The sequence below is a fragment of the Acyrthosiphon pisum genome, chromosome A2 (genome assembly GCF_005508785.2).
Source record: "Acyrthosiphon pisum isolate AL4f chromosome A2, pea_aphid_22Mar2018_4r6ur, whole genome shotgun sequence".
NCBI lineage: Eukaryota > Metazoa > Arthropoda > Insecta > Hemiptera > Aphididae > Acyrthosiphon > Acyrthosiphon pisum.
The window spans coordinates 25346416-25359879 of NC_042495.1; the positions used below are offsets into that span (position 1 = coordinate 25346416).

General features: G+C 29.8%; 1 protein-coding gene across 1 annotated transcript; it reads right to left on the bottom strand.

The window, feature by feature from the left end:
- Window positions 1–10591: 10591 nt before the first annotated feature.
- On the bottom strand, window positions 10592–13442 carry LOC100169227. The gene is made up of 2 exons (XM_001947181.5): window positions 11018–13442; window positions 10592–10817 (listed from the first exon to the last, which is right to left on the bottom strand). Exon 1 carries the CDS (start codon window positions 12171–12173, stop codon window positions 11070–11072), a length of 1104 nt encoding a protein of 367 aa, XP_001947216.2. The 5' UTR covers window positions 12174–13442; the 3' UTR covers window positions 10592–10817; window positions 11018–11069.
- Window positions 13443–13464: the final 22 nt, after the last annotated feature.

A 13464-nucleotide genomic window follows, 5' to 3' on the forward strand; every position in this document is an offset into this window, starting at 1 on the left:
GTTTGTCGGTTTTAACCTCCAAACTATATTGCAGGGCTGGAAGTGATTAAAACTATTTAAAAAATTGACTAAAAAATGACATATATAAATTTGTTTCATAACAAATTAGTAATTACAGTTAGTAAATATAATTTGTCTTTGAATCCCTACGTATAATTAAATTGATTCTAACTCGCTAATTTCCGTAGAAATTACAGCAAATAATGGTTATAATAAACACAAGTTGTAATATTAAATAATTAAATCATATTACCTTTTTAAATGTCTATAATATAGAATAATAATAAAGATCATTGTTTAGGAGCTTTCTTTATTTTAATTGAGATAATTATAATGATAATGCCAATTTTTTTTTTTTTAACGAAATAAAATCAGAATAAAAATATAAAGCTACAAACGCATTTCTTTATGTACTTGTACAAAGTAATTTAAATTTTGGTAAATTTTGTAAGTGACTAAAGTGACTCAATTTTAAAAAGGTGACTTTTAGTTAAAAAAAAAAAAGTCTAGTTACTTCTAGCCCTGATATTGTAAATAAGAACAAACCGTTTCGAGCATGTCTATTGTCTATATTGAGTTTCTAAGCGTATAATAGAGCTAACCCATACGACTAGAATAATTATTATTAAAAATAAAAACGAAAAACTTTGTTGTATAAATTATAATTATTATAATATTACGAAATTAATTATTAATTTTGTGTATTATTTTATTTTCTAAAATGTAGTATATAATAATATTATACCCGTAGAGCGCAGATAAGACGCATAACACATTATTTTGTGTCGTTATTGTATCTGTCGGAATAACAGTTCATAGGACCATAACATATTATTTATACAAATACTGTTCAATGTGTACAACAGTTTGATAATTCGTTTCGAAAAATAATATTACATGCTTTGTACGCTCAGAGAGCTAGAGTTTAAGTTATCGCCACCTGTTGGAAGCACAGCGACCGTACAAAAGCTGCATAACTGTTTGTATTGCTTCTCAAAATTCCACTTGCCCACAGCAGTATTTCCTTCGAAAAAAATAAAAAATTCTACTCCCAAGTCACCGTCATTATAGGCATATAATATCGTAATATTTTAAGATAACATTTAAGTATATAACACATGTACACACTCTTGCAGCAGTATGTGTCACACATATTCGGCTATATACTGTAGGCAAAGCCGGGCAAGTGAATAAATGTTGTTTAACTCGTCAAGTTAAGTTATTTTAAAATGATAAAGTTGAGTTAATTTTAAAGTAACTCATATTTATTTCGTTGACTTTGAAAAAAAAAGTAACTTAACTTAGTTTAAAGTTAAAATTTTCTAATTTGCAAATATGAAAAATTCTAGACCCATATAGTTCATTAGATAGTTTTTCTTTACGGTCAAGAAAATTACTAGGGAAATTTAAAATAATACATCAAAATAAAAACCTCATTCGAAAATTTGCATTATTCTTCGTACAAAAATATTAACTTAACATAGATACTTTTGAATAAAATTAACTTGAAGTTAACACGTTTATCTTAAAAAAAAAGGTAACTTATTAAGTTAAAAGTTAATTTGAAAAAATAGTAACGCTGTAACTTAATTTTAACTTTTAACTCGTTAATGCCCAGCCTTGACTATAGGTATATAATACATATACAATATTTACTACGAATGATATTTATGTTAGGTATATAATAATAGGTTAATAATAACCTATTCACTTTTACTTAATTACGTATGATAATCTTTCCATTTTATGTCTCGGGATTAAGATTATAGCAATTATTGTGTTATTTCTATTATTATTATTATTATTATTATTATTATTATTATTATGTGTTATTACTATTATTACTTACCTATTACTATTATTATTATTATTATAATTATTAGTCGTTGATCTCGTTTTTAAGCTTTTTTTTTCTCACATTTGTTGTAATATCTATACAGAACAATAATGCAATATATAACGGCACCGTTATTTCTATAGTCTAGTCAATTTTGTCGTCGACCCGTTCGAAGCAGAAAAGTGCGCACATCACATTTTTTCATTTTTTTTTTTTTTTTATCAATACTGTAAATATAAAATATTACTATTATAGACGTAAACATATAAACAATATTATGCAATTATTATTAGTGTTTATTACTAATAAAGGATATTCGTCGATATTATATTATAACAATATGTGTATGGTGCGATTTCCAGCTAATGAATATATTACAAAGGCTTATTATGTACCTACCATTATAGATTTATTGCTGCTGATCACCAAAAGGCCAGCTTCACCGTCGATGGTAAGCACCTATACTCAGCGGTCCATAAAAATGCCTTGTCCATACCAGAGACTGCATGGAACCTTGCCGAAAAGAACCGGTTTTCGTTGAACCAAACCCTTTGAACAGGTATTTGGAACCGAAACCCTTATTTAAATTGATTTTATTACCGGAACCCTTTTTTAAATTCATTTAAAAACGGGAACATTACCTGAACTGATACTTTTAATTTACAATTTTTTTTACATAAGTATAAAACCAAAACAGGTAACAATGTTTTTATTTTTTAAGAACCGAAAAGAAACCGAAACCTACATTATAGTTTTTATGGGAACCGAACAAGAACTGGAACCGTAAAAATCATCAAAGTATTATACCTATAATAAGTACCCAATGTACGATCTTATTATATTCAATATGGGGTATTTAGCCCACTCCATATGGAAATATGGTATTCTCTGGTATATAAGATGTCACGGGAAGACCAGACAGAAAAAAATGATGCTACTTAAACGTATGGCAAAATTTGTTAAAATTATATGATTAGTACTTAAATGATTTAAGAAATAAACTCATGTCAGCAAATTCCCAAAAAAAATAATGTTCTGAAAAGAATTATTACGTTCCAAATTAATTTAATGAAAAAAATATTGATATTTAAAAAAAATTCTAAAACATAAACTGCCTACTTGCAGACTTAGATAAATGTTTTTACCTTCAAAACTGTTATTGTATTATACGTGTAACGCAAGTGACTATAAATTTTATGTATATAAAAAAAATATATATATATCGATATTAGAACATAAGTTATTTCATCTGTCAGGTCATCCTGTATAACCTTTAGTATGATATGGGAGTTACGATGTAGAGTGAGGGAGAAAAGAAACAAAGTTACAGTACCAAGTAAAATGTATACAGTTCCTTATGCAGGCTATTAAAGTCATAAAGAAATGCGCATGAATAAAAGAATAATAATATGTTATAGGTACAAAATACGAATATTGATTACAAGACGGCGCGTTGTGTATGTAATTTACATACAACGTAACCCACTTCAACCTAACCATATTATTATTGTACAATATGATACCCTTGGTCCTTACAGTGGCAAGTGGCTCGTCTTTGTAGCCGAATAAATTGACGAATTTAGAGGGGGGGGGGCAAAGTGGTAAATCCATTATAGTCGGAATAAAGTCATATCTCAAAAATGTAATACCTAACAGTTTCACATGGGAAAAATTATTTTAATTCTATTAATATACCTAATATTATTGTACCTATTACAAGAATAACAAATGGTTGTATCAATATTATAATATAAATGTTATAAGTTCAAGATCAAAGCACCTCTTTGTTAAGTATCATAATATGTTGTATTAATAAATATTTTCTCAAAAGTACCTACTACCTAATAATTTTTTTAAGGTAAAGGATTTTTACATACCTACATAATTATTTATAATTATTATTTTGTATTTAAGAGTTATTGATCTTAAATGTTATAAGACAAGTTACACATTTGAATGTTATAAATAATATTATTATAACAAATTTTATTGAATTTCAAGTGGCGTAAATCAATAAATATATTTTTTTTTCCAACCGGAAGTAATTACATACGTCAAACTGAAATCAGATTTATTATAAAAAAAAATGTGAAATGGTACTTAAATTATTATCTTAGGCATATAAAAATAAACTCTACAATATTAAGAATAATATAAGATTGAAATAAGAAAAATGTATTAAAAATCCTATTTATAATAACTAAATATTACATTCAGTTATGAAGAAGAGAAAGACAGTTCTATATGAGCAATCCGCATCATTCTTGTAAGGGGCATAGTGGTCAGTGGAAATAGTTATTCTGTGATAAAAAAGTAAGGACTTTGAATTTAAAGCAACTTACTTAGTAATATAGGCTGACAGATCGTCTTCGCACAGAATTGTTTCTCCTAAGTAATTAATTATCATTTTTCAAATCTAACACACTACATATTACAGTGACTTAGGTACTCGAAATTATGAGGTAGGGACACTCGAGGCCTACTGTACAGTGTATACAGCAGAGCAGTTACTGTCAGAGAGATAATGAAAATCTATTGAAAAAAGAAACTAGGTACTTCCCTCAACAATCATATTCAAATCATCATAACACAGATAATTTTAGTTCTAAAATTACTATTAAACAGCGGTTCCCAACCTTTTTTTCCTTCTGTGCCCCTAAGCTTAATATTTTTCTAGTTTGTACCCCTCTTTATATTTTTAAAAATTTTTCCCATAACCACTCTTAAAACATTTAATTAAAAATAACAATAATATAATATAATGTAATAATGTATATATTTTTATATTGAGTAATAAGACACATCAAAAAATTACTTATTTTTCTTATTTAATAAACAAAAAATTTAAATGAAAATAATTAGTGAGATCCTTGACATTGTTTCAAATTACATAGTCTTTTAATATCAGGTTTAAATGATGCGAGATATAATCTTAAATCTTGAATGAGTACTCATTATGTCTTGGCATAAAGCTTTAAATATTCTAGAATTTGTAAACCTTGCTTTTATAAAATTAACTAATTTAACAGCTTCATCAAGAACGAGTTTTAGTTCCCCTGGAAGGTTATTAGATACTAAAATCTTTTGATGAATACAACAATGACTGCAGTTTATATTAGGAACTATTTTCATAACGCGCCATAGAAGACCAGAATGTATTACCTGCCAAAGTTCAATACACACCAACACCACAACCTACCAAATAATAATATTATATAATCTATAATAAGATAGTATTCTATACTCTGTAATCCACTTCTATAAGATAAGAAAAATTTTTTATTTGTGTGACGCAAGTTTTCATTATTTATAACGTATATTGCATATTTCCGAAACGAATAGTTTTAAATTAACCGAATTCAATTTTTTTTTGCGTACCCCTTGAGATCATCGCGAGTACCCCTAGGGGTACCCGTACCCTCGGTTGAGAACATCTGCAGTATTAAGTATTATTAGTAACAATAACCTAAGAAATAATACATTTTAAGGCAGTATAAGTAACAGAAACGATTGGGTAATGAATATTTTGGACATTGGACAGCACAGTTTGGATAATAATATTATATAAAATTATAATTATACATTGGTCAAAAAATAGATAAGACTGTAAGAGAATAGTTTCATTTTAATACTTGCTGTGAACAATTAGAATATTTTGTCTGATGGCAAATCGAGTTAATTGTTGCAATGTATTGTTGGAAATAGAGAAAATATAAAATACTTGCATACAAGAACCGACAAAAGTATATTAAATGCTTATGTTTAAAAAAAATATATATATATGTATTCAAACACACAAAAATTGCTTTTTTGCTAATAATAAAAACATATAAAAATAAATATGAAAAAAGTATAATATTAATTAAAAAGCATATAAAAATAAAAGGCAACAAGTTAAAAAAAAAAATACAAAAATAAATACTGACAAACACAAAATTATTTAATAACAAGTCATTATAATTATAGAAATTAAACAAAATTATACAAAATTTGGGGATAGTTCCCATTTTACAGTAGCATTTCAGGATCTTTAGACATATTATCTGAAGGGCAATATCAATATTAATAAACCAGCATTATTATAACAATAAACCATATTCCACAAAACTGTTGGCTGAAGTAAAAAGCTCATAGCAGAAATATACTTCAGTTCAACACACTATATTATCCACAATTTACACAAAAAATATAAAATAAGCAAAAAAAAAGAAAACCAACATCACCTTGTATCACCAATGCTTGTAACAAATAGATAAATCAACATTTATTATTATATTTTGTACAGTACTTAGATGTTTAGTAGTTTAATACCTAGCATTAAAGTAGCATATTTCTCATCATATTAATTTATATTATATTACTTACAATAATAACTAAAAATTAAATACCTAGTAATATTAAAAACATGTAATTCGGTTTTATTATTGTAAATTAACTATTAGACCTACCTATTCACTCATTATTAAGCAATAAGCATATTGATTTAAAATCTAAATGTCTAATAAATAATAATATTATATTTATGTAATAGCGAAAAGACATAGGTACAAGGTAGGCGCATAATAAATACAGTAGGAATTTTTATATTTTCTACATATTCATAATAAATGTACAACTAGTTGTTAATATACAGTCTAGTTTTAAATTTATTTTATTAAAGTATTCAATTTAATGTCTAAATATAATTATTTATAAAAAAAAAAAAAAGTACACTCATAAAGTTTAAATTTTATATTGCATAATTATGTAATTTGATTCTATTGTTAATTTTATACAAAATTATTTTATAATATAATGAGAACATAACATAAAAAGTTATAGGGGATGAAAACAGCTACAGTTAAACCATTGTATAAATCAGGAATTAATGATAACATGTCTAATTACAGACCAATATCTATGCTTTGCAATTTCTCTAAGATTCTTGAAAAAGTAGTTAAGTCTAGACTAATCTCTTCCTTAGAAAAATATAAACTTTTATCCCAATTTCAAATTGGCTTTCGACCGGGCAGGAGTACCATCAATGCTTTATATTCAACAACACAATTTATTTATGAAAAATTAGACAGTAATGAAAAAATTATAGCAATATTTTTAGAGTCGGCTAAAGCTTTCGATACTGTAGACCATGGGGAATTGATTAATATTTTGCCAGGTTTTGGAATAAATGGGAAAAGTCTAAGCTGGTTCTCTAGCTATCTGTAAAATAAAACACAGTTAGTTTCAGTAGATAACAAATTAATTAGTAAAGGAAAAATTGATTGTGGTGACCCACAGGGCAGTGTGTTAGGACCAATTTTATTAATCTTATATATTAATACTATTTGTGACTTAAATACAGGTGGATTAGTAGTTACCTATGCTGATGACACTTGCCATCTTTTTTCGGGAAAGTCTTGGGAAACTGTAAAAGAAAAAACTAAAATAGGTTTAAATAAAGTATTCCAAGAGTTAAACAGTAAAAAACTAACCTTAAACATTAAAAAAACAAATGTTATTGCTTTCTCTATCAATAACACCATAATTCCCATAAACAATATTCTTATACATACATGTGGTAATATTAACTCTAATACTTGCAAATGTTAAGAAATAATAAGGGTAACACGTATAAAGTATTTGGGTGTTATTATTGATTCTAATTTGAGATGGAATATTCATATTGATAATACAGTAATGCGCTTGAGATCAGTCATTTTCAAATTCTATAAATTGAACAAAATTCTACCTATGGAAGTCATGCGTACTGTATATGAAGCTCTGTATAAGTCTATTATGCAATATGGTTTGATAATCTGGGGAGGATGTGCGGAAAATGCAATTAGACCTCTAATAGTTCAACAGAACTCAGCAGTGAGAATATGTTTAGACAAAAAAGAGAGACAAGGCTCATCTTCGCTTAATTACAAAACTTTAAGAGTGTTGCCAGTTAAAGTGCTGTATAAGTTTTTTGCAATTGTTAATATTTCTAAACAGTGTATACATAAATCTGAAAACAAAAGAGAATTCAGGGCATATGATGTTAGTTTTAAGTACACAAATAAACGATTCAGCCAAAGATTTATTAATTACTTAGGTCTTAGGTCCAGTTATGTATAACTCTTTACCTTTAAATATTAAAAAAAATATTCTTGAACATTATACTTCAACATTTAATAATATTAAATCCATTAAAATTATTGTTAAAAATTGGTTATTAAGTGAATCTGTGTAAATGAAAACTTTAATATAATATGATATGTGTAAAACCTTATTTTTAGTATATTTGTCAACATGTACAATTAATTTATTTTATTTACTAGTTATAATTGTATACTGTAACTCATTTAACACACCAAAAGCTTTGCTTATTGGGTTAAATTAATCAAGTTGTCATTTTTCATATAATATATCGTAACATGCAATGTATAATTTGATAAATAAAAAAAAAAAAATTGCCTAGGAAAAACAATTCTGTGCTAAGAAGATCTGTCAGCCTATATTACTAAGTAAGTTGATTTAAATTCAAATTCCTTACTTTTTTTATCACAGAATAACTATATCCATTGACCACTATGTCCCAATCTCAATATGTACCACAGTCTATGCTGCTAATGAGCCCCTTACAAGAGTGATGCGGATTGCTAATATAGAACTGTCTTTCTCTTCATAACTGAATGTAATTTAGTTATTATAAATAGGATTTTTCTTATTTCAATCTTATATTATTCTTAATATTGTAGAGTTTATTTTTATATGCCTAAGATAATAATTTAAGTACCATTTTACCTTTTATTTTATTGTAAATCTGATTTCAGTTTGACTTATGTAATTATTTCTGTTTGGAGAAAAAAATATTTTTTGATTTACGCCACATAAAATTTAATAAAATTTGTTTTGATAATATTATTTATAACATTCAAATGTATAACTTGTCTTATGACATTTAAGATCAATATCTCTTAAATACAAAATAATATGTGGGTATGTAAATATATGTTTTTATTGCATGTTTTGACTAGGTAATTGATACATTTTAGGTACGTAGTACCTACTTTACATTAAAGAAACTATTAGGTAGTAGGTACTTATAATATTTATTAATACAACAAATTATGATATTTAACAAAAAGGTGCTTTGATCTTGAACTTTATAATATTTATTTATAATATTGATACAAATACTAGTTATTCTTATAATACTAGGTACAATAATATTATATTAATAAAATTTAAATAATTTTTCCCATGTGAAACTGTTAGGTATTACATACTTACAACTGTAAGGGCCAAGGGTGTCATCAGTGGCGTGCTCAGGGGGGGAGGTCAAGGGTTATTCCCCCCCCCCACATTGTGTTTTTTTGCGGACCTACAGACAACCACTTATTAGTTTTTTGAGCTGTTTAGAGTCATTAATTTTTTATTAATTTTATTCGTTGAGTCAACAAGCTTGAAATGTAATACGAGGCTCTTAATATATTCTTATACAATAGCAGTTGAAAAATATATAAATACAGTCACAATTTTTTTTATAAGCATTTAGTTCGAATTTTGACCAATTTCGAAAAACTGACGAAAATTTGCAAATTATTTTGAGTTAGAAATTCATAAAAATTTTATTTTTAAGTCTTACTATCTAAGATTCGATAATTTAATACAAGATTCCTCATAAGTTTGTCGACCTCTATCAAAAAAAAATGATTACCGGAAAGTCAAATTAAATTTTTATGAGCGTTTGAAATTCATATTTTTACAACATTTGATGAATATCAAAATAGGTTGAAAATGATTCGGCATCCACTCGACTTATTGTCTGTGGTTGAATGACCGACATTACTATTCATTGCTATTCTATGTTATGTACTCACAACAATACTGATGGTATACCTATTAATCTATTTGTCTTCAAAAATCTCGATGCGATAGTAATTACCAAAATAATAAGAGGTGCACTCGTAATTTAAGCGATGAAGATAATCGTAACAGATGTACTGAAGTAATGTTTGGAATCCTCGGCGTGATAACTACTATATTAAATTATAATTATAACCCAACTACCCAAGATCCAGTCATTAACGAGTTATTAAGTCAAAGAAAAATCGATTTCAACTTTCTAACTTAGTATCATACTCGTGTTTTTTATTTACTTAGATACTACGAGTATAAATAACAAGTAAGTTTTAAATTAAGTCTCCCGCTTTAAATTAAATAGTTAAGACAGTTAAGTTATCATAATGTTATTTTTATTTGTTTTAACTTTTAACTTTTTAAGCTTAATAACATTTTTAGTGAAATACAAAGTACCTCATAAGTTGTTCCTACAGAAATTATTACAAAATATTAAAAATACTTAATTAATTTTTTTGGATAGTGTTTAAATTACAAATTTTACGAAATTCATAAAATTTACGAAAAATTGCAAGATATTTTAACTCTAACCACCTTAGACTTGAAAATGTGTACAAAATTTCGTATAAGTTTATTTAATGGAAGTTAAAAAAAAATAAATATTATTAAGTCAAAAAATAACAATTTTTTGTTCTTAAATTCAATTTCAGGTCACTCATGTAAATTTTTTTCAAAGCAGTTACAAAAAAACGAAATAACTATCCACAATATTTTCACATGCTATAAATTAATTTTACTTAGCGTTTTGGCATTTACTTATAACATAGGTATAAAAAAAGAAACCAATTGAATTATTCAACGAAAATATATAAGTATTTGTGCTAAATTAATACAATTTACATATTACATTTCATTTTACTTCGAAAATTTGTACAATTATTTTAAACATTTTATACATTTTATACATTACATACATTTTATATACACTATACACTTTGGTCAGTCAACTTGCAGCGTAAAAGCTCGCACACCTCTTGGCCACGTCCAAATCCATGTCGTTCAATGTAATTACTGAAGACATGACAAGAGATCGGCTCCTAGGGTTGACCATGTTCGTGGTTACCACTTGGTCCTTTATTGCAACATCCGTAGCCTGCAAATCCACATAAATGATAGATATGTAATTAGATAATAAGAAAATATAATTAAAAAATAATAATTTTAAATTTATTTAAATTAACTTTTAAAATATAATCTAGTGTTGATAATATGAATAACTAATGAGAAGCCGAGAACCGAGTAATGGACATGGTCTGAAGGATAATCTACGTGTCAGTAAAAATGTGATCATACCTTTTTTTAAGTCATGCTGCATCGCACATATACTGTCCTAGTCCGAAGAAAATCAGTCTTCTCCATCGCTGTCCTCACCGTGATCAGGCATGTCTGGCTGGCACCCATTAGCCAATGCGTAATTGAGACAGTCTAAATGACCGTTCTGCTTGGCAGTGAAATACGTCCACTCGTCCAACGTGCAGCCGTTATCATGTGCATACCGCAAACAGTCCATGTGACCGTTCAATGCGGCAAGATAACATGTCTGCTCGTTCCACGGGCAGCCGTTATCATGTGCATACCGCAAACAGTCCATGTGACCGTTCAATGCGGCAAGAGAACATGTCTGCTCGTCCCACGGGCAGCCGTTGTCCCGTGCATAGACGAGACAATTCATATGACCGTTACTAGCGGCAAGGGTGCACGTACGGCCGTCCCAGGGACAGCCGTTGTCCCGTGCATACCGTAGACAGTCCATGTGGCCGTTCAACGCGGCATTGTCACACGTATTTTCATCCCACGGACAGCCGTTATCATGTGCATACCGTAGACAGTCCATGTGGCCGTTCAACGCGGCACTGGCACACGTCCATGCGTTCCACGGGCAGCCGTTATCATGTGCATACCGCAAACAGTCCATGTGGCCGTTCAACGCGGCATTGTCACACGTATTTTCGTCCCACGGGCAGCCGTTATCATGTGCATACCGCAAACAGTCCATGTGGCCGTTCCGCGCTGCACTGGAACACGTATTTTCGTCCCACGTGCAGCCGTTGTCTCGTGCATACCGTAGACATTCCAGATTGCCCGATATCGCAGCCATTTCGCACGCCGAACCTAATCTCTTGCGACCCATTATTTGATGAGCGATACGACTGTAACGGTCATCCCAAGGGACGCCGATTGCACGAGCGAGTCTCAGGCAATCGATGTGTCCGTACAACGCTGCCAACTCGCACACTTTTCCAAACTTTCTGGGCAATGACGATCTGCTGTACATTGTCTCCCTGCCGTCGTCCTCGTCTGTGTTTCTTTCGGCTTTGAACAGTACGAACAGCGACTCGCAACATCTTTGCAAATCGACGTGCCGTGTTCTCAACAAGTCATACTTGGCGCGCTCAATCTGGTTGCAAGCGTAGTACGCCGTCTTCACCAGGCTCGGTAACTCGTACATATTCCCGTTGTCCGTCTGTCTGATCCAAACGTACAATGGAGTGCTTTCTACCCGTGAGTAAACGATGAATCGAACTCCAGACTTGTGTAACGCAATAGGTACCTACCGATAAAACGATGGATCGCCCGACTCCGACTGTAACGATTAACTGAAAAATATTAATGGTAATCGACGTGTGATCGCCAAACGGATTGGGCTAAAACAGTAAAGCGTTAATAACGACGTTAAACAATTTTAAAAAATTCAACTCGAGAGCGTGACTGAAAATTCGACAATCGTGCAACAGAGTATGACGCTCAAATAACACGTGTGCCGGCCACAAACGACTCGATCAAATTATGACGCCCAAAAAATGCCGGAAATGTTATTGTCAAAGAGGTTGTGGCGACCCACAGCAATAACCATTGTAACCGCGGTTTCTGCGCGTCGGCCGCCGGTAACTGCGCGCCCGGCCTCTATCGATTAATATTATAATATACTGCACGTAATATAACTCCATGACGCGACTGTCGACCGACGGACTCGTTCTTGTTTTCGGACGTACGTGGTCAACCACTCAAACTGTACCATTATTTAATATTTATATTACACTATTGACTGAATTATTTTATAATTATATACCTAACTATATTTCAATACTTCGTTTTACTCATTTTTTATTGGTAACCCAACGAGTAGAATCTTAGTGGAATTTTTTTATGAACAGCTGACATAGCTAAGCCATTAAGTCCAGTCTAAAACCAAAAAAATTTTAAAAAAGTTGATGTAAATTTTTATTTTAATATCCACAAAATACCTCAGTCATTGTGTTTCGTAGATAAGATTTCAATCTTTTGAGACAAGAAAAAGGTCTCTCGAGGGTGGATGTTGAAACTGGTAAAGTGCAGAGTATTTTTAATATAAAATGTATTTTGGGAAATATTTCTTTATCACACTGTCTCAATGCTTCTAAACAATTTTTTGGATATTTTACATGCTTATTGAGTATGGTGTACCATATATGTAGTTCAGTCTTACGCCTTTAACTGTTATCAGTATCGAGATAAAATTCAACAAGTTCATCAAAGTTTTCTGAATAAGTTCCAGAAAAAAAACACTGAAAGCCTAAAAAACAAATTTTAGGGGGGGGGGATGGGTTTCATGGAGTTCAAGTTTATTTAGCTAAAGTTAATATGGAGCCCCTCCCTCCCTCCGAGAGCACACCCATGGAGTAGACCGACCGTCATTACGTACCAAAAAGTTACTGTTTGAAAATTCGTGATAGTAGAATAACGTCGTCGAGTAAGTGATA

What these genes read in the sequence shown, in the direction of transcription:
- LOC100169227 (XM_001947181.5), bottom strand. Translation starts at nt 12,173, where the DNA reads ATGTACGAGTTACCGAGCCTGGTGAAGACGGCGTACTACGCTTGCAAC.